Here is a 22,388-nt window from a genome sequence, read left to right on the forward strand (position 1 = left end):
CTTTTTTTTTTTTTTTTGTTTTTTTGAGACAGAGCCTCAAGCTGTAGCACTGGGTTGAGTGCCATGGCATCACAGTTCACAGCAACTTCCAGCTCCTGGGCTTAGGTGATTCTCTTGCCTCAGCCTCCCAAGTAGCTGGGACTACAGGCACCCACCACAATGCCTGGATAGTTTTTGGTTATAGATGTCATTGTTTGGCGGGCCCGGGCTGGATTCCAACCTGCCAGCTCTGGTGTATGTGGCTGGCACTGGCCGCTTAAGCTAGAGGTCCTGGGCCAACAACGGTTTTCTTAAAAAGCTGATGTATTGACAGCTGCCCATGCTCGATGGGCTCCAGGTAGGGTCTCCACCCCGGGTCGGAGTCCGGGGCTCCACGTCCTGCCCCTCTCCAGCACCCAGGCCAACGGGAGGCATTAGAGGTGAAAAGGAGATCAGGTCACCACCAAGGGAAATGTATATGGAATGTTCTCAATGTCTGCCCTCTGGCTGAGTGAATGGATTGCTGCAGTTCAGGCCTGTTGAATCAACAAGGCATTCAGTAGTGAGACTTTTATTATCAAATAGTACTTGACGGAGGAAGTTTAGTTTCCTCTTCTGGTGAGAGGATATTCTGTGATGGTTTAATTTTTTCAGGGCTACTCATCAAAACATCGCGTGATATAATTGAAGAATTAGCTCCATTCCTTCCACAACATCTGAAATTTCTTCTTTTTTGTTAATATTATCTGCTACTCCACCAGCAAGAAGAGGCAAACTCAATTCTTTCACTGGGTAAGTAATGCACGCCAAAGTTTACCTTATTTTCATCATGTTTCGCTTCGATTAAATTCTGTGATCCAGGACACTGAGCATCTTCTCCTAGGTTGCTCTGGCTTTCAGGAGTATTTTCGAACAAAGTCTTCTTATCATCGTGTTCATTTTTGGTACTCCAAGGACTGGAACTCTCTGGTGATGCAGTTTGTCCTAGGAGGCCCACCGCACCCCTGCTCTGAGACGCAGCTTTGCTGACAGACTTAGGTGTTCAACGTCTTTTGAGAAGGATGTTCAAAAGAAATGGAAAGTCTTGAAAATGATATAATGGGACTTTCAACCCTGAAAAATCCAGCATCAAACACTATTTTATCAATCTCCTTTGGCATCATAGAGGCTGCTGCCTCCGCATGTTCTCCCAGCTTCGTCTTCTCTCTCTCTGTACTTTTTATGACAGCCAAGCGATTTCTAGCTGCAATTCTTCCACCATTATGTGGAAGAATTTGTTTTGGTTTATTCACCATACCTGAGATGACTTTTTTCCTGAAGACTAAAATGCTTGCATTACTATTGTTTTGCCACCCAGATTCTTCAAGTCTGGTCAGATTGTTGAATTTTTGCTTTACATCTTCTATCTGAAAACTAATCATATCCCAGAACCTGTCCAGATCTGTGTGAGTAATCTCCTTTTCACCTTGTTTATATTCACAATCATTCCCTAGTCCTTCAAATTGTTTGAACCTTTCCTTCATAAGGAGTCTTGTGGGACCATCTGCTGTGCGAATAAGATCTTTAGCATCATCTGGAATGTCCGATCCCAGCTTCTTCTCCCCCTGAAGGCAACTTGACATTGTTAATTTCTCAGTTTCTGACTGGAGGATATTTCTGAAATGTGGTACATATCTGTCCTTCCTTCATTTCAAGTGATGGGACCTCTGTTACTGGAAGGCCATTTGACTTTTTAATAGATTTATTATGATTTAAGACCTGTTCTGCATTCCAAACTGTTAGAGAACCTAAAGGATTTTGTAATTTACTTGAATCTTGCTGTACTAACTCAGTAGCCGACATTTTACGTTTTAGCACCAAAATCTCTTTTGTTGCTTCTTGAGTCTTATCATCTTCTATTTTGCAAGGGGTCCAGGTGTAACTGGGTGTCGAGAAATCGTCAGCACTTCTGGGAGTCATGGGTTTGACTTGATAGGTCTTCAGACCATCCAGGGGCTTTGCAGGTTTTGTTTCTTTTTGGGGGGCGGGTCTTCCTTTATTTGGTGCCTTTCTTCCTGGTTCACTGTCACCAGTGGCTCTTGAGAATGGCTTTCTTGCTGTGCTGGATGAGACTGCTCCAGCAACCTGCTTTGCTGCTTGAGCAGCAGATCAAGTCATTCTCACCGACGTGGGCACTACAGGCTGTCCAACTTTTCCCTCTTTGTCCAACACTTTGTTTTCAGAAGTTTGTCTTTGACCAGGTCATACTGCTGGTCATACTCCCATTATTGGGAGTGATGTTCGAGCAGTACGAGTGAGCCTCCTAGGACAAACCAAACAGGTCTTTGGCCTTTGACCTTGTAATCCATACAGAAGAAGTCTTTTGTGGCCCAGCTTTCATAGCATTCAGGTTTGATGAAAGGAAACCAGGCGTATCAGGTCTATAAAAACCCACTTTAAACGCTTCTCGTTTAGCTTTCTCTTTCTCTGTGCTTTCAATTTTTGTAGTTGCTTTTCTTCTTTGTATTTTTGGAGCGTTTGTTTTCGTTGGTCACACAGAACAGTTTTTATTGACCTTGGCTTGGCGTTTTCTAGAGCAAGCTCTTGAGATGTCTCATCTAATTCAACAAGAATTCTACCTTCCAAGGTTGGAATGCTGACATCTTTCAAACCAAAGAGTCTATTTTGTTCATATTCCTTATGTCTGTTTTGTTTCTCAGACAGTGATTTCCTTTGAGCAAGTTTAGTCCTAATCATTTCAGTACTGAAATCCTTTCTGAACCGACTGGCAAAATGTGATGAAGACATTCTGAAGCACCTCCTAGCGTGAACCTCAAGTGAATCAAAAGTTAAAGAACCCTGGAAGTGGACGCACACCACCGCCTCCAAGGTTCGCCTCCATGCAACTCAAACTTCCTGCACTGAGCCCATCTTTGGATTTTTAAATAATGCTTTATGAGTATTGTATATAAACTTTTAGAAGTGAAATTTCTGTGCCAATGGATTTAGAAACATTGCTTTAAATTTTTGCTAAATATTGAAAAAAAAAGCTGATGGATTTTGCTTTGAATAACCTCTGCTCTAGCCTTCTTATTAATATTCTAATATATTCAGGTGGCACCTGTAGCTCAGTGGGTAGGGTGTCAGCCACATACACGGAGGGTGGCGGGTTTGAGCCTGGCCTGGTCCTGCTAAACAATGACAACTGCAACAAAAACAAAAAAAAAAAATACCCAGGCATGTTGGCAGGCACCTGTACTCCCAGCTACTAGGAGGCTGTGGCAAGAGAATCACTTGAACCCAAGAAGTGGAGGTTTTGAGCTGTGATGCCACAGCACTCTACCAAGGGTGACATAGTGAGCCCCTGTCTCAAAAAAAAAAAAAAAATTCTAATGCATTCATATCAGATTTGCATGTCCCCAGAGAAGGTAAACTTGGCCCTGAAGAAATTAAATTTGGGACAGTAAAGTCACAAAAATGGGTTATATTTATAATATAAACTTAATATAAACAAAAACCACACGCAAATATAAAAACTACATTTCTAACACCTCAAAATACCAAGAATAAAAGAATGCATTAATCACTTTACAATATAGGCATACTGTCAACTGGAAAATCTATAAGAAAAGAAAAAGACTTTTTTTTTTTTCTTTTGGCCAGGGCTGGGTTTGAACCCACCACCTCCGGCATATGGGACCGGCACCCTACTCCTTGAGCCACAGGCGCCGCCCAGAAAAAGACTTTTTTTCACAAAAGTTTGTAGAGGAAAGAAAAGAGAGGCAAAGAGGAATTTGGTGATTAAAAGACACTTGATAGGGTGGCACTTGTGGCTCAAAGGAGTAGGACGCTGGCCACATATACCGGAGATGGTGGGTTCAAATCCAGCCCCAGCCAAAAAACCACAAAAAAAGAAAAGAAAAAAGAAAAAAAAGACACTTGATAGAGCCATTAACCACTCCTATGAACACTAACTGGGGTTTTTTTTTTTTTTGAGAGAGAGAGTTTTGGCTTGGCACCCATAGCACAGTGGTTATGGCACCAGCCACATACACCAAGGGTGGCAAGTTTGACCTGGGGCAGCTAAGCAACAGTGACAACTGCAACAAAAAAAATAGCCGGGCTTTGTGGTGGGCTCCTGTAGTCCCAGCTACTTGGGAGGCTGTGGCAAGAGAATCTCTTGGGCCCAAGAGTTTGAGGTTGCTATAAGCTGTGGCACCACATACTCTACCGAGAGTGACATAGTAGGGTTCTCTGTCAAAAAAAAAAAAAAAAAAGAAAGAAAAGAAAAGAAAAAAGAGTTTCACTTTGTTACCCTTGGTAGAGTGTCGTTATAGTTCACGGCAACCTCAAACTCTTGGCTTAAACGATTCTCTTGCCTCAGCCTCCCGAGCAGCTGGGACTACAGACACCCACCACAAAGCCTATTTTTAGAGATGGAGTCTCTCTCTTGTTCATACTGGTCTTAAACCCATGAGCTCAGGCAATCCACCTGCTTCAGCCTCTCAGAGTTCTAGGATTACAGGCATGAGCCGCCATGCCTGGACTCTAATTAGATATTTGATACTAAGGCATTACTGTTCTTTTTTTTTTTTTTTTTTTGTAGAGACAGGGTCTCACTTTATGGCCCTCGGGAGAGTGCGGTGGTCTCACACAGCTCACAGCAACCTCCAACTCCTGGGCTTAAGCGATTCTCTTGCCTCAGCCTCCCGAGTAGCTGGGACTACAGGCGCCCACCACAACGCCCAGCTATTTTTTGGTTGCAGTTCAGCCAGGGCCGGGTTTGAACCCACCACCCTCGGTATATGGGGCCGGCGCATTACCGACTGATCCACAGGCGCCGCCCCCTTTTTTTTTTTTTAATGTGATAGTGGTTTTGGTTTTAAGAATTTTTATCTTTTGGCTGGGTGCAGTGGCTCACTCCTGTAATCCTAGCACTTTGGGGAGTCAAGGTGGGTAGATTGAGCTCTGAAGTTCAAGACCAGCCTGAGCAAGGGCAAGACCCCATTTCTATAAGAAAAGAAACACAAATGGCAAGGCATTGTGACGGGTTACCTGTAGTTCCAGCTACTCAGGAGGCTAAAGCAAGAGGATCACTTGAACCCAAGAGTTTGAGGCTGGTATAAGCTATGACACCATGGCACTCTCTAGCAAGGGCGACAAAGTAGAACTCTATATCAACAAAAAAAAAAAAAAGAATTTTTATCTTTTAGAGATGTACACTAAAATATTTACAAATGAAATGATATCTGAGATCTGTGTCAAAATCATTGATGGAATGGTACAGGATGGAGATTAATTAATCAAGAATAGCCATGTACTGGTAATTGTTGAAGGCTAGTGGTACAGTTACGTTATATTACTTTCTATATTTATACTAATCTACTTCTGCATGTATTCGACAATTTCTATAATAAAAAGTTTAAAAATATAAACTATAGTCATCAAATATACATTTAAGCTGACAATAAAATGCTTACAGTTTGGAAAATTTTATTATACTTTTTATCTTTTCTTTTACTCTAAAAGGAGAATAGTTCAAGAATTTGTGTTTTTTGAAATACAGGCCAAGTTTAACCTCATGTCTGCAGTTTCAAAGAACACAACTGATACCATTTTTCTGTTTTACTTCCTGCCCCTCACCACAGGAGGCAGAATTAAAAGGAGTTATACAAAAAGACAGAGGTAGACACAAAAAGGAATGAAGTAAGAAAAAGATGAAAAAAAGGAAGAGAAATAGAAGAGCAACAAGGGAGATGAATGATAAAAAATGAATTACATATTAAAAAATTCTGCTGCAAAAGTTTAAAGACAGGGCATTTCAAAGAAGAGAGAAAATAAGTGATCATGGGGGAAGGGGCTCATACAAGTTTTATTACTTCACCTTTATTATTAAAGATATACAAATATACCCACATATATACATATATTTTTTTTTGAGATATAGTCTCACTTTGTCACACTGTGTAGAGTGATACCCTGGCATCACAGTTCACAGCAACTTCAAATTCTTGAGCTCAAGTGATTCTCTTATCTCAGCCTCCCAAGTAGCTGCGACTACAGGCGCCCACCACAACACCCAGCTATTTTTTTTTTCTTTTTCAGAGACAGGGTCTAACTCTTGCTCAGGCTGGTCTGGAACACTTGAGCTCAAGCAAACCACCCGCCTTGGCCCCCCAGAGTGGTAGGATTACAGGTGTTGAGCCACCTCACCCGGCCAAAGGTACACAAATATTAACACTCTGTCTATGAGATCATCAGCTATTTAATTCATAAAACCATCTTCAAGTGCAGCACTGAGATGGATCACCATACTGCTCAGTTTTTAGGTGACATTCCCTGTACACCCCTTCCTTTTATGAACAGTTCTGCTAAAGGTAAGTTTAGAAAGTAAGTGTAGCCTATAAAATATTTTAAGCAGAAAGTAGAAAGAAGTCTCAAATTTCAGTTATTACTATTTCTTTTTTTTTTTTTTTTTGGCCGGGGCCAGGTTTGAACCTGCCACTTCTGGTCTATGGGGCTGGCACCCTACTCCTTGAGCCACAGGTGCCACCGTTACTACTATTTCTTTAAACAAAATTTCATCTTATCTAAGAAGATCATATAAACTGTGTTCATATGAGAAAGATATTGTAATGTTATTTTTCCCTGAGCATAACTAGGTATCCCAGTGGGTACAGAGTTTACAATCCTCAAAACAAGGATGAACATGTAGATAACAGGTATCTAAGAGTTTTCAGCAGAACTAACAGTTCAACTCTTACTCAGTTTCCAAAATAAAACCATTTTTTAAAAATTACGGAAGGCAGACTGGGTACGGTGGTTCATGCCTGTAATCCTAGAACTCTGGGAGGCTGAGGTGGGTTGAGTGCCTGAGCTCACAGGTTCGAGACCAGACTGAGCCAGAGTGAGATCTCCATCTCTAAAAACAGCCAGGCATTGTGGCGGGTGCCTATAGTCCCAGCTACTTGGGAGGTTAAGGCAAGAGAATCACTTAAGCCCAAGAGTTTGAGGTTGCCTGAGCTGTGACACTACAGCACTCTACCAAAGGTGACAAAATAAGACTCTGTCTCAAGAAACAAAAAAAATTATAGAAGGCTAGCCAGGCATTGTGGTGGGTGCCTGTAGTCGCAGTTACTTGGGAGGCAGAGGCAAGAGGACCACTTGAGCCCAAGAGTTTGAGATTACTGTGAGCTGTGATGCCAGAGCACTCTATCCAGGACAATACCGACTATGTCTCAAAAAGAAAATCATGGAAGGTATTTATTTGTATGCACAAAGTTCTACTGGCTTCTACTTATTTCAAAAGTGGAACTTTGGCAGGGAACAGTGGCTTATCTTGTAATCCTATCACTTGGGCCTCTGTGTAGGATCTTCAAGGCAACACTGTCCACAAACATTGGTACCTATGTAAGATCTGGCCTGATGTATCACAACAGAGGTGGTCTGTGGCCTACTCTAGAAAGTATGTACTAGGAGCACTGAAAACACTAGATTACGAATACTATTTCATATCTGCACTATGAATGCATAAAAATAGGTTTTAATTATTTAAGTAAATAGCTAATGGTCTCTCATCCCAGGTAACTATCAGAACTTCTGAAAGTTTATACACATTTCAGTTGTGTGAGGTACTTAAAATCTGGAACCTGAGACTTACCTTCTAACTAAGTATGAAAGGGGAGTGGGTACATGACATAAGTTAAAACTTAAACCTTACAGTTGGGCAATTTAAACAGAAATATCTTGATGATTAACCATTATCAAAGAGGTAGGTAGAAACAATTGATTTCTAACATTCTACGACAGTAAAATGTACAGGGTGGCCATAAAGTTCGTGCATGAACTTTAAGCCATTATCTAGTTCTCTTACTTTCAATGATTTATTTGGAACCTCTCAATGGTATCTGTTCATCTTCTTCTCTAAGAATTCTTTAGAGTTACAATGCATTTGAAAAATCTTACCCTTTTCTTCTTATCTGATATGTGCAAATATTAATTTAATCATTCAAATAAATATCTCTCGTTTGGTCATTTTCTCAGGTTATTTTGTTTTAAACAAAAATCTTATAAAACGACTATTCCTTACAGTGTTATAAAGTTTATCAAACTCTGCATATCTCCTGAAGACAAACCATTCACTCCTGCCCACTGAGACCAGAACTTTATAAACCTGTGGAGATAAAAAGTAACGTAATGAAACAAAATTCAATTGCAAAAAAATCCACTGTCTATTTAAATATGTGAAAATCTGTTTTCATATCCACGACACTGATATATATTGTGATTCTGTAAGATACATAAGCATGTCAACTAAAACACTTATTATATCTTGACAAAAGGTGATATTCTATTTTAAAAATGTTGCTGGGCATGGTGATTGCTGCCTATAAACCTAGCACTTTAGGAGTCTTGAGGCAGAAAAATCACTTGAGGCCAGGAGTTTGAGACCAGACTAGGCAACGGCGAGAACCCATCTCTATAAACAAAATCAGCCGGACAAGGTGGCAGACACTTGCAGTTCCGGGGCCTCAGAGGGGTGAGGCTGAGGACTGCTGAGGTCAGAAGCTACGACGATGCCACTGCCCTCCAAGCTGGGCGATAGAGTAAGACCTTGTCTCCAAAAGTTGTGAAATATTTCTGTAATTTTCAAGGAATAACACTATGTTTGCTGCGAATTTTCTCTGAAAATTACAGAAATGTTTCTTTGTGCTCATTATTTAGACGTATTAAATTCTATTATTTTATCATTCTTGCGTCATATTTTTCTCCAAGAATAAAATATTATAGATTCAATTGACGTCATTTTCCTCTCTTCTTCCTCAGCCATATATATATATATATATATTTTTTTTTTTTTTTAGAGACAGATTCTCACTTTGTTTCCTGTGGTAGAGTGCTGGCATCACAGCTCACAGCAACGTCCAGCTCTTGGGCTTAGACGATTCTCTTGCCTCACTCAGCCTCCTCAGTAGCTGGGACTACAGGTGCCCGCCACAACGCCCTGCTATTTTTTTGTTGCAGTTTGGCTGGGGCTGAGTTCGAACCCACCACCCTCGGTATATGGGGCCGGCGCCCTATTCACTGAGCCACAGGTGCCACCGCCTTAGCCATAGTTATTACTTTGAAATTATAAAGTATTTTAAAAGTGATGCCTGGCACACAGTAAACAATTATTAGTCCCCTTTCTTCCAGATCATCTTTTAAACATTATATTTCAAGGTAAAAACTTATTCTCAGGTTTCTTACTTCCATCTTACATGCGTTTAATATTTTCCTACATAATCTCACATAATCATATGAAGCCTATGAAGTAAGCAGAATATTGCAGCTTCCACTATACCTCTACTATACATGAGGAAATAACAGACCAAAAATTTATGTAATTTGCCTAAGTTCACAAACTTAATAAAAAAACATAAAACTGAGACTAAAATCTAAAGATAATTGTCTATCCACAAGAAACAGTATCAATTATAATATACAATCAACCCTCATAATTCATTCTACAGGTACTCTCAGAATAGAATTCAACATACCAACAGTAAGAAAAGAGTTTGGAGGACCAACGGTCTTGGACCATTTCTAAAGCGAAAATAATAAGAATCCAGCTATATGAGGAAAGACTAGATGATGCTGGCTTGAGTTACCAATCTTACTATGTTACAGTGATGATGAGGGGAAACATATGATTTGCTCTGGGGTTTATGATGCAACTATCCACAGTCTGTTGAACAAGTTAAAAGAAGAAATAAGATTTACTTCAGAAGACAGGCATACTAAAGTGTATAAACTATCTCTGCCCATGAAAGATAGGTAACCTATACTCACAAGTTCATATTTAGATAATATTGTGAGGAAAACATCTCTCTGATCCTATAGGTGATATTATACATGAATTCTGTAGTACTGTTTAAACTTTAAAATATGGTCACACTGGCTGGGTGCACTGGCTCACACCTGTAATTCTAGCAGTTTGAGAGCCCAAGGAAGGAGTATTACCTGAGGCCAGGAGTTTAAGATGAGCCTGGATGAACACAGTGAGACTTGGTCTCTACAAAAAATTTTAGAAATCAGCCATGCATGGTGGTGTGTGCCTAGCTACTTGGGGGACTGAAGTGGGAGGACGGCTTGAGCCCAGCAATCCTGCAGTGAGCTATGATGGTACCACTGCACTGAAGCATGGGTGACAGACAGAGACCTTGTCTGCGGATGAGGGGAGAAGGTTATATTAACAGCTCACCCATAGTGTCCGTGAAAAGGCCTAGAATGCAAAGCTATGTCCTTCTGTAAAAGAGGGGGAAAGGTCTCATCCAGAAGGTGAGGCAAACAAGGTACTGGTATCAGTCACCTGGGCAAGGAATGCATGCATCCGGGTGGATAGGAAGAGAGGGTAACGTGTAGGGGGATGATCTGGCCCTTTGGGTCTGAGCCAAGAGGGCAGCCAATGGTTTAGGAGAAGCTACTGGGTGAAAAATGTTAGAATAAATAGTAATGGCTCGGTGCCTGTAGCACAGTGGTTACGGGGTCAGGCACATACACTGCGGCTAGCAGGTTGGAACCCAGCCAGGGCCAACTGCAACAAAAAAATAGCTGGGCATTGTGGCAGGCACCTGTAGTCCCAGCTACTGGGAGGCTAAGCAATAGCATCCTTTAAGCCCAGGAATTTGAAGTTGCTGTGAGCTATGATGTCACAGCACTCTACAGAGGGCAATATAGTGAGACTCTGTCTCAAAAAAAAAAATAGAATAAGTAGTGAGATTATACTCCCCACATGGAAAGAATGCAAAGTGGGCTCAGCGCCTATGGCTCAAGCGGCTAAGGCGCCAGCCACATACACCTGAGCTGGCGGGTTAGAATCTAGCCCAGGTCCACCAAACAACAATGACGGCTGCAACCAAAAAATAGCTGGGCATTGTGGCAGATGCCTGTAATCCCAGCTACTTGGGAGGCGGAGGCAGGAGACTCGCTGGAGCCCAGGAGTTGGAGGTTGCTGTGAGCTGTGATGCCACTGCACTCTACCCAGGGTGACAGCTTGAGGCTCTGTCTCAAAAAAAAGAACATAAAAGTGGAGGGTAAAGGACCTAGACAAGGTCCTAGTGAAGCCTAGGAAATAGGGTTGCTTTTAGAGTATAACCCATATGCTTTAGCTTTTATTTTACATTAGTTGGGTCACACTAGGATAGGTGGTTAACACGATTGTTATCGAGAAATATCACGAAGTGCCTTCTTCCTGCATAACGGTGCTCTCCTATCTGAGGATATGAAGACGTATCTATACTAAAGTACATGGATTTGACTTACAAGCAATTTATTTTAGTACTAATAAAATAATTCTCATTTCTAATTCTGGGAGTCTTGTCCATTGTTTGCTTTCTTTGGGGAACCATTTCACTTCCAGCCCATTGGCTCTTTGTTAACTAAAATAACAATATGATTGTGATATTTCTCTCTTTGGCTAACCTTAAGTGTGCATTCCTCTAGATATTCAAATTCATATAATTGCAATATTCCATAAAATAAAATAATTTCAAATTTCTTGTGTCCTGAGGTCTCTGTCATAGATTTCCTTACAGTGCGTTAGTTGAATCATCGATGAGAGAGGATTAGAGATCATTGATAGCCACTATTGTCAGAAATATTTACAAGAAGGAACCTTTACAGTAACCTTACAGTTGGCACTTATGAAAACAGAGGGGTGAGAAAATGGCCATTACAAATGACTTTTTAAAAAACAAAGGAAAGGAGCAAGTGAAATATTTTCTAAAAAACCTTATATGCAATGATGCTTCTAAAAAGTTATGTGTGTGTTGAATGTTGTCTTAGGAACTCTTTATCTTCCATTCCTGCTGATTCCTGTGAGGGATGTTGTGTAATTCACTGAATAAAAAACAAAACAAAACAAAACAAAACTGATGTTACTGTAGTGGGTTTGAAATGCTCAATGCACCACAGTATACAACCTTAAAGTTAAGCTCCCTTTTCACAGCAACCACTGTATAGCTCCTCAAGCGTCTTTGGACCCAACTGCATGTACACACTGAGGCCCCCTGGTCTTTGATGCACCGTTTAGAAGTTTTGTTGGTTACATAGGCACAAACTTGGGGGTTTTTCCTTCATTTGAAAACTCAGCGATAATTTTGCTGCAAGAGGTGAGCGGCAGTGCCCCCTAGGAAAGCACTAGTGGGATTCCGATTATTTCACAAGGTAAAGCAGGTTGGTACCTGTAGCCACGAGGTCAACTAAACTGAAAGATTGCATAGGCTTTGACATGGCCATAAGTTCTGGGGTAGCCGCTAAGCTGTGCTAGGGAAGAGGTGGCAAGTGAAAAGAATGCATGGGGTGGTGCACTGAGGATGGCACACGTCTGTAGGTTTTCTTGTTTTTTAGACAGTCTCACATGGTTGCCCCAGGCTACAGTGCTGTGGTGTCAGAGCTCACAGCAACCCCTAACTCCTGGGCTTCAATGATCTGATCCCCTTGCCTCAGCCTCCCCAATAGCTGTGACTACAGGTACCTACCATTTGCCCATCTAATTTTTCTATTTTTCATAGAGACAAGGTCTCCATCTTGCTCAGACTGGTCTCCACCTCCCCAGCTCAGGCAATCCACCCACCTCAGCCTCCCAGCATGCTAGGATGACAACCATGAGCTATTGTGCCCAGCCAAATCTTTGTCTCACCTGAAGCCTCTCACTTTTTTATTTTTATTTCTTTCTTTATTTATTTCTTGCAGTTTTTAGCCAGGCCCTGGTTCGAAGCAGCCATACCCCTTATGTGGGGCCAGCACCCTACTCCTTGAGCCAAAAAAGCCTCTCCCGTTTTTAAAGAATCTATTCTTATGCCTCTCTGAGCTCACAAATAGGACTCATATTTTTAAAACAACATTACTACTTAACAACCACAAATTTTAAATGAGAACTACTTGTATGACCGTATGTAATTATAAGGGTGACACAATGTGCCAACCGCATTATAAAGCACTTTACAAATATAAACCCTTTTAATGCCCACAGCAATTTTATTAACACAATCTTCATTTCATAGTGAAGGCAAAGGAGCCATTGCTTAAATAATATTCCTGAGGACTCACAAAGAGTAAGTCACAGAGCTGGGAGAGAATCCGGAGAGTCTGGTGCTAGAATCCCGCCTTACCATTACCTTCCATTACACATTTCAGGAAAAACTAGAAGGAAGAAATAGAACAAACCACGGGAGTATGTACTCTCCTCCAACACTACCACGAGCAAGGAGACTAAGACCTTCTTTAGAGAATCTAAAATTTTTTTTATCAAAAGTGAAGTTTGTCCAACCCACATTCCCTCAAACTGTGGTGATGAGGAATTAAAATCATTAGTACTCTAAAGTCAAATGATAACAGAAGATGCTTCAAGCACATGGAGGAGCTAGTGAGAAGCACCAGGTAGTGTAAGTTTAGGGTAGTGCTGCTGCTAGCAAACTAATCAATAGGAGTAGAAAAAAAATTGCTACTAGTCTAATCCAGACCATCTGAGCCACGATAGTGTAGGATGTCCTCTGGTCCAGAAAATGTGGCTTGGGCAGCACCAATTAAGCTGTTATTGATGGTCACCTCCTCCAAGTCTATTGTTGTATGACAACTGAAGTCTAAAAAACACATCTGTGCTGGCATTTTCATCACCCTTCAGGCCGTCTGCGTCTCCAGAGTGGAGTCGGCAGGACAAACTCTACCACCATAGAGAAACCTGCGTGCACCCCTTTTGCCAGCCACCCTTTTCAGCTGGACCAACCTCTCCTCTTCCTCCCCCTGCTCAGCCAGCATGAGTGGAGAATGAGGATGAAGACCTTTGTGGTGAAACACATCCACCTTTAGTAGTAAAGATCAAGTTGTGTTTTGTCCGGTGTTGGTATCAGGGTGAAACTGGTGGCACGAAGTCAGTTTGGAAGTGTGCTAAATCCATGCCACGAAGTGTAGAAGGACAAAAAGAATTAGGAAGCCTTTTGAAAGCAGATACGAGACAATCCTCCAGATGTCATTCATGAGGTGGTCTTTGCAGAAACTCTATACAGGAGAGATGGAGCTCCACACAGCTCCCTTGAGTTCACATAGATAAGCGACAGCCTCAGATCATGAAGAGTTTCATGTCTGTGGCATCCATGCGTTCACAGAGCACACTCTCAAAATGATACAGACTAGCCACGACAGCTATACAGAAAAATCATGAAGAAAACTGATAACAATATGGAACATGCATTTATTTAAGTGAAAGCCAGGGATGAGGAGCAAGGAATAAGGGATATAGATGACAGGAAAAGGGAGTGTCAGGGCGGAGTAAATGAACAGGTTTCCAGGGGGGTGTAAGGGAGTGGCAGGGGAGAGTAAATAAAAGTAGCTCAAATGTGGACACAGTCCCAGGACAGGTCTCCTTGGCCTTGATGTTGTTTTGGCCTATTCAAATGGTGGCTCCAGCTCCCAGGAGAAATTGAGGCTGCAGGACAGAGAGGAAGCTATGAGGCCACCAGGAACAAAATTCAGGTCCCCCACCCAGGGTCTGCCTGGCAGGCTTGGACACCCGGCGCTCAGCAGTCACCATGCGCCAGGGACTGTTGGTGACCAGGGAACCACGGCCACAGGCTCTTTGCAGCTGGCCACCAGACAGAGTCCTGAGCAGGGATGCACAAAGGTCCCCCTACCCTCCGCCAACGTTTGCAGGCACTCACATATTGTACTGGTCCAGTGGCTTCATGGTTTGGAACCAGGACTGAAAGTCTCTGTCCGGTTGAAAACAGAAATTATTGGCAGTCACCTGCAGCAACTGCAGCTGCTGGACGATCTTGAAGGCCTGGAGCCAGAGAGAAGGATGGATACTGACTGGGCCGGGGGGAAGATTCTGAAGGGGCCATGCTGGGGAGGGCAAGGGGCCGATCTCTGGCGCCTTTCTCTGGAGTGGTTCCCTTCTCCCCTCCCATCCTCTGAAGGCCCAGTCTGTCCTCAGAGTTGGATATCAACTGCCTTTCTGCAGGAGTTGGTTTTCATTCCCATCCTGCACGTTTCATGGGGTGGACTGCCCCTTCCCTGTACGTCAAACCCTCCCAGGAAATCTACGATGTGGAAGATGCAGCCAGGAAATGTCCTCCCAGGGCAGTCTCTGACTTCCACATGTTGTGCTTCCCCAGAGAGAGGCCCCCAGTTGCCCACCTTCCCCTTTTTGTTATGTTGAGCACATTTCCGTGCAAGGCACAGCCAACGCCTGGGAGACAGTCCCTCCATCCATGACTCCCCCCTCCTTGGGCTCCCTTACTACGTGTCATCCAGGCTCACCGGCCAGGGGACCTGCACAGAAGGCACTTGCACCCACATCACGCTGTGGGTTGTGATGAAGGGGGCGAGGGGGCTGATGCTCAGGGGCCCTGTGACCCAACACTTCCTCATGACAAGTAGGGTCACACAAAATCTCCTTGCACACAGACAGAGTTTGGAGCCACATGGGAGCTGCCTGAGTGTGGAGGGGCCAATTTCAACTCCTCCCGTGGGCAGCACCTGAGGGAGAGGCTGAGTCCAGTTCAGCCAGACGCTCGGGCAGCTCAGCAGTCAGGCAGCTCTGCAGCTTCTGCCTCGGGAGCAGGGTCTCAAGGCTGACGTCGGGCCTGATACCCCAGCTCACAGGGCTGCCTGGGAGCAGTTTTACTGAGTGCTGAGTTCTCAGGGCTCCATCCAGGAATGTCTCCCCCCAGCCTTAGGATTCTGGTCCCCAGTGTGCCAGCCCTAGGCTCACTCACAGCCACATTATTCTGCGTCCTCTTCTGCAGCAGAGTTAGGTCATCAACGAAGATTCCAAGAAAGAGAATGATGCCCTGTGTCATTGGGGTGGGAGTGGTGATGAGCACCCACCTGCAGGTGGCCTTCCTAGTTCTGTTGTCCGTAATCTCACACTCCATCCCGGTCTCCTAGACCCCTCCTCAAGATCTCTGACTTGCAGCAGCCAGAGACCTTCAGCTTCCTCCTTCCATTCTATCCCTCTCCTCCCCCAGCTGCACCCATGGTCACCTACAGCCTGGGATGTTCACAGTTCACAATGCCTTGTGGTCCCAGACCCCACCCTTCCTGTAGGGAAGTCATGGTCAGTGGGCCCCTGACAGGAAGGGCTGGGGGCTGTTCAGAGGCTTGGACTCTGTTCAGCAAATCTGACATCTGACAGAGGCGAAATCGAGTGTCCTAGGGCCTCCCATGCTTTACCCTGTCCACCTGGATCCGAAGTTCCAGCACCCTGGCCCTGTCCTGGGCCTTCATGGTGTGGGTCCCCAAGCATGGAGTTATTACAAAGTACACCACCCTATAAAAGTGAGTGAGTGCAGCATAGACTGGTGCCACCTGCTTCATGTCCATCCACTCCCACTCAATCCAAATGGACCCCAGGCACTCCCAGGGCAGCACCTTCATGCGTTCCTCCTGGGGAGGAAGAAAGATCCACATGTGCATGGCCCATGTGGATCTAAAGTCACCCCTTGACTCAGGCAGGTGACCAGACTCTGAGCTTTGGCATTGGCTCTCCCAGAGTAGTTGGAGCCCCGGATTTCATTCCCCTTTCATGGAGGGCACGAAACGCATAGAGCCGGGCAAGTAGAGAACAGCATGTGGTGTTTCTCCCAGGCTGGCCTCACAGACCCCACACTTCACAAGATGGCTAAGCCTGGCCCTTCCTGAGGCCACCTGTGTGCAAGGCCTTCTTTCTTTGGAGATGCACACTGCCTGTGGCAGCCACCTCCAGGGTCTCAGTGCAGGTGTCTGGTCTGAAATGGAGTACTTGCCAGATGTGTAGTAACTGCTGAGGGTGGTGAGGCCTCCAGGGTGGGGGGCTTAGCAGCCTGGGGGCGGGGGAGGGTGTGCTCAGTGGTTTACTCCAGCATCTAGTGGGCCAGGTCCCCTCCCTGTGCTCTGTGCCCTCCCATGGGATGTTCCCAGCAGCTGTGTGTAGCTGCCACAGACACAGGGACCGTATCTACAGAAAGAAACTCAACCAGGTGGCCTGGCTCATAAGACGTGGAGCAGCATGGGACCAGATCGTTGGCCTCTGGTCAGGGAAGGGGGTTTGAGCAGCTGCTCACCTCATCCATAAGTGTCAGCTGTTGAGCCAGATGTTGGGCTGTGTAGGCCATGATGGGAGACGGCCGCGCCCTGCACAGCTTTTTCTCAATCACAGTCCATGGAAGGCAGAGGTGTGGAATTGCCTCTGGTTTTGCCTTTCCTGTTATCACTGGCGGTGGCTCTGTCCTAGGTGCTGGTACTGCCCTTGACCCTGGCCCTGGAGCTGGCTCCATATACAGGAGCAGATACAGGGATGCAGGCGCACCTGGCTCCAGAGCAGGCCTCTGCTCTCCCAGATCTGCCAGTGCTGGTTCTATGGCCAGCACTGGGAGTGATTGTCCTTCTGGAGATTGAGCAGGAAATGGAAAAGGAGATGAAGTCAGCCACATCTGTCACTCCCTGCTGAGTTATCTAAACACCCCATTACCTCCCCATGACAAAGAGAATTTCAGCCCCAAACTCTACCTTTGTGAAGCTGGTCAACTGTCGCCATCTCACCCTCTGGGTCTGTGCCAATGGGCCCGAGTTGCTCCAGCCAGGCAAGAGAAATCTTTGCTAGATGCCCCAGGTGTGATGTGGATGCGGTGACCTCTATACAAGCCACCTTAAACATGAGCCCTGCAATGTTCAGAGACTGGTCGAGGACCACAGGGTATCCTTCTGGCCAGGAGATGCAGATGGAAGAGGTGGTTCTGGGGATGACAAGCGGAAGCTGAGTCAGAGGACTGGCTTTTCCTCCAACACCCTTCCCAGGACATTCCTGTGTGTTTATGGGTCCCTGGGCCTGCTCCTCCAGTCTAGAGGACAGGCTGAACTCCCCCTTCTGTCTCTGCTGCCCTGGAAGGGACAGAATGGGTCATGGATTAGGATTGGACACACTATTGTGGGCCTCGCCCTCCCACTGCCATTGTCACCCCAGGTCAACAGCAAATACCTCTGCACACCTGGGCCCTCAGGGCTGTGACTGGAGGCCGGAGGGTCAGCAGGGTGCTCATCATCACTCCAGTCTGGGCTCCCGGTGCTGTGGTCAGTGAGGGGGTGTGAGCTGGAGGAGACAGGCAGAGCTGGGAAGGGACTGTGCTGAGGTTGGGACCCTTAGGGGCAGCTCTGAGCCCCACTTCTCCTCTCTGCAGGGTCATGCAACCTATCCACAGCTCTAACTGAGTCATTTCTTCCCTGAAATCCCCTGACCTTAGCCCTCTCATGAGCGTTCTCAAGTGGCTGAGACCCAGGTTCTGTTTTGTCTCCCCAGCCACAGTCCACAGAGCCCCATACTCTGAGTGGAAAAGAAACTCTTTCATTGGATCACAAATGCATGCCTTTTGAGTTATACCTGGGGTTTGTGATGGAAAAATCCCGGAATCTGGGATATTTCTCCGTGCATAAAAGATGCTGCTTGGTCTTCCAGGAGGAGGACATTACCTCCTCGTGTCTGCTCTGACTTTCTGCCTCCCTGCACAGAAATGCAGCCCGAAGACTGTCCCCTTCTTTGTTCATTAAATTAAGTTTCTAGCACATGCCTGCACAAGCAGCTGGTTACTGAATGACTCCGACAGAACCTTGGCAGATATCTAAGTGGTTCTCGGGACTCTTTCCCCACCCCAGGAAACCCCAGTTCTCTCAAGGACAGGGACAAGGTGGAAGGAAACTCAAACCTCTGCGAGTGGGACAAGGTTTGCTCTCTCTGTGCTTTTCCCACACAGGGAGAGGGGCGGGCTACTGGGGTGTGAGGCAGAGGGCGCCTTCTGTGAGGAGACAGATGTTAATGTGAACAGACACAGCAGCCCCTGGAGCCTCTCCACAGAGCCAGGAGTGAGGGACACACCTGCCACCTCTTATTCTATTTATTTTCCAACAAAACCTCATAAAGCTCATCCTCTGACCACTCCACTTTTCAGAGGAGTGAAGCGAGGCTCAGGGAACTGAATGACACCCACAGACATAGTTGGTAGATGGTGGGCAGCGCTGTGCCTTGGCCACTCACCTCCTGAACAGTTTCTCCAAGAACCATGACATGGTGCTGACATCCAGGTAGGAGCCCTTGGAGGTGGTGGAGGAGATGGTTCGAGCCAGAAAGACCAGCACCAGGGCGCTCACCAGCATGTCCCGGGTGGCTGGCTGGGAGGTCCTCATCAGTTTGAGCTCTCTGAAGTAGAGGGTTGACTCATTTCCATACTACTGGGGACAAAGAGAGACACACAGTCAGTGACCCTGACCCTCCAGAGAATGGGGTCTGATGCTCAATGCAGGAAGCTCCAGCCCTTCTGAGACTCCTGTCCACGATTCTACACTTTTCACATAAAATGTGATGGGCATGAGGAGCTGCAGGAAATCCCTGACACCCTCCAGGCTGCTTCAGGGGGGTTGTTAGGCAGAACAACAATGCCCCTGCTCAGACACCCTGTATGAAGAGCACAGTGCCAGTGAGTCCCCTAATGGCCCTCACCGTGCAGATGAGAAAACTCAGGCTCTGGGATGTCACCTGTCACCGGCACGTGGGTCAGAGCTGCGGCCCTCCCAGGGAGGGCTGCATGAATTTTCCCCTAAGCTTGCAACAGCTCAGCCTGCTCTCACTCAGGGAGAGGGTCTTGGCCCAGCCTGTTTTCCCCCTCTATGTAGAGACCATGCACAGGGTCATGCGTCCTACAAGAGGACTCTCCGCTGAGAACTGCGCAAGTGTCTGTCTTTGTTACTTTAAAAAAGTCTTGAGAGACAGCCTGAGCAACTCTGGACTTGGCATAGGGGCAAATGCAGTGAGACCCCAGGGTGTAAGAAAGCTTGTTACAAGGCCACAGGGCTGAGGAGGTGAGTCAGCGGGGAGAAATCTCAAATAGGTATAAAGAATATAGGTATGACTGAAATAGGACTCCCAGTTGTCAGTCGCAAAACTGGTAATGGAAGCAATGATGTGATTGCATTTCCTACCAAACCTAGATCGGAAAACACTTAAAACAATACTAACACCAGGGAGGCTGCCTACAGAGCAGTAGCGACATTCAAAGACCACTGCTAACCTGTCCCTGCCACAGGAAGTCTGGAAGTTATACTGACCACAGCCAATACAACTCTCCACATGTAAACTGTTGCCAAGCACCCACTTCCTGGAAGCCCACCTGAGCACATGTCATGGGCCAAAATTCATACCTTCATGTCTGATGCCCCCAGAACACGACTGCATTGGCACAAAAGGTCCTTGTAGTTACGTGTCCTTAATTCCATATGACTGGTGTCCTTATAAGAAGAGGTGCTAAGCACACAGAGAGGCATGACTGAGGACCACTCTGTGAACAAGGAGATAGATGGTGGCCACAGAAGCCGAGGAGAGAGGCCTCTGAGAGAGCTCCGCAGCTGGCAGCTTTACATGGGACTTCCAGCCTCCAGAACTGAGGAAAGTGAATTTCTGTTCACGAAGCCCTTCAACCTTGGGGCTGAGTTCTCCCAGCCCCCCAAATCTGTCCCAGCCAAATGGGACACAACAGATTGCCTGCAGCATGGCTGACTGAGAAATAGGAATGTGTTCTGTCAGGCTCCACTGGCATTGAAAGGCTGGGGAGCAGCGGGAAACGGCCTCCCTGAGGGAAAATGGCCAAGACCAGAGGGGAGAGCTCCTGCCCAGTGGGGCCACAAGGAGTTGTTCCTGCAGATGGCACCTTGTAGACAGGAAAGTACAGTAGCTTTATCTCCTTTTGTGAGTGACCCCCTCCCATCTTGTATAGCCCCCCTGGAGTAGTGTTGGTTGTTAAGTGTTGGAAAGGCCAGGCAGGGGAAGGGAGCTGTCTGCCTGGTCTGGGAGACCCGTGGACCAGTTTAAATCTGTGAGAGCATCAGCCACATGGGGAACTATCCCTGGACTAGTGTAAAGTGAAAACTAGAGGAAGCATTTTCTCTGACATCCCCACAAGTATGTGAGTCGTGAAGGTGCCTCTTACCAAGTTGCCACTGGGGACGTAGGAAGGCCGGAATATTTACGGAGGGAATTGTGGGTCACTCAAGGGGAAAACTGCCAAGGACAGAGTCCAGGGCATCCATCTTTGGGTCTGTGGAGACCCCTTTGTGCCCATTCTCACCCCAGTCTGGCGCTGGCTGCGGTTGATGGCCTGGTGCACCTGCTCTTCATCCAAAAACGGTGGATGTTTAGAGTTCTCCAGTGGCTCCTCACGGACCCCCTGCGCGGAGCTCTGGAAAGAGAGGGCCCAAAGTCGGGCCTAGAGGCATCAATGTCTGCCTGGCGCTCTCCTCAGGGGAACCACCCAGGGAGACTCATTTCTATTCTACCATGGACAAAGAGAGACACACAGTCAGTGACCCTGACCCTCCAGAGAATGGGGTCTGATGCTCAATGCAGGAAGCTCCAGCCCTTCAGAGACTCGTGCCTTTAGAAGTCAGGGGTGTCCACGATTCTACACTTTTCACTGAAAATGTGATGGGCACAAAGAGCTGCATGAAACCACTGACACCTTCCTGGCTGCTTCAGGGAGGTTGTTAGGCAGAACAACAATGCCCTGCTCACACACCATGAATGAGGAGCACTGTGCAGTGAGTCTCCAAATGGCCCTCACTGTGCAAATGAGAAAACTCAGGCTCTGGGATGGTCACCTGGCTGTCACAAGCATGTGGGACTTAGCTGCGGCCCTCCCAGGGAGGCCTCCATGAATTTCCCTCTAAGCTCACAGAGACTCAGCCTGCTCTCACTTGGGGAGAGTGTCTTGTGCCAGCCTGTTTTCCCCCTCTCTGTAGAGACCATGCACAGGACCAGATGTCCCAGGAGAGACCTCTCTACTGAGAACAGCGCTGGTGTCTGTCCTTGTTACATTAAACGGATTCCTGAGAAACAGCCTCAGCACCTCTGGGCCTGGCATAGGGGCAAATGCTATGAGACCCCAGGGTGGAAGAAAGCTTGTTACAGGGCCACAGGGCTGAGCAGGTGACTCAGGGGAAAGAAATCCCAAATAGGCATGAAGACACTGAAATGTGACTCCCAGGTGTCAGTCGCAAAGCTAAAAACGGAAGCAATGATGTGATTGCATTTCCTACCAAACCTACATTGGAAAACACTTAAAACAATATTAAAACCAGGGAGGCTGGCTGCAGAGCAACAGTGACATTCAAAGACCACTGCTAACCTGTCCCTGCCACAGGAAGTCTGGAAGTTATACTGACCACAGCCAATACAACTGTCCACATGTAAATTATTGCCAAGCACCCCCTTCCTGGGAGCCCACCTGAGCACATGTCATGGGCCAAAATTCATAACTTCATGTCTGATGCCCCCAGAACATGACTGCATTAGGACAAAAGTTCCTTGTAGTTACATGTCCCTAATTCCGTATGACTGGTGTCCTCATAAGAGGAGGCGCTAAGGACAC

At 46.1% G+C, this 22,388-nt stretch overlaps 2 protein-coding genes across 2 annotated transcripts in view; both read right to left on the reverse strand.

Annotated features, from left to right (window-relative positions):
- Nucleotides 1–1,013: 1,013 nt before the first annotated feature.
- On the reverse strand, nt 1,014–1,729 carry LOC128563325 (disks large-associated protein 5-like). Its single transcript, XM_053558656.1, has one exon. It carries the CDS (start codon nt 1,599–1,601, stop codon nt 1,014–1,016), a length of 588 nt encoding a protein of 195 aa, XP_053414631.1. The 5' UTR covers nt 1,602–1,729.
- Nucleotides 1,730–14,194: 12,465 nt separating this feature from the next.
- The window catches only part of LOC128563326 (ral guanine nucleotide dissociation stimulator-like), a 143,172-nt gene continuing 134,978 nt past the window's right edge, over nt 14,195–22,388 (reverse strand). The window contains exons 6-13 of the mRNA XM_053558657.1: nt 21,090–21,200; nt 19,007–19,197; nt 17,957–18,067; nt 17,488–17,714; nt 17,043–17,365; nt 15,717–15,791; nt 14,658–14,779; nt 14,195–14,425 (exon numbers count right to left, since the gene is read on the reverse strand). Coding sequence (XP_053414632.1) covers nt 14,386–14,425; nt 14,658–14,779; nt 15,717–15,791; nt 17,043–17,365; nt 17,488–17,714; nt 17,957–18,067; nt 19,007–19,197; nt 21,090–21,200 — 1,200 coding nt within the window. The 3' untranslated portion in view covers nt 14,195–14,385. The remainder of the gene's footprint in view (nt 14,426–14,657; nt 14,780–15,716; nt 15,792–17,042; nt 17,366–17,487; nt 17,715–17,956; nt 18,068–19,006; nt 19,198–21,089; nt 21,201–22,388) is intronic.

The sequence above is a fragment of the Nycticebus coucang genome, chromosome 13 (genome assembly GCF_027406575.1).
Source record: "Nycticebus coucang isolate mNycCou1 chromosome 13, mNycCou1.pri, whole genome shotgun sequence".
Classification (NCBI taxonomy): Eukaryota; Metazoa; Chordata; class Mammalia; order Primates; family Lorisidae; genus Nycticebus; species Nycticebus coucang.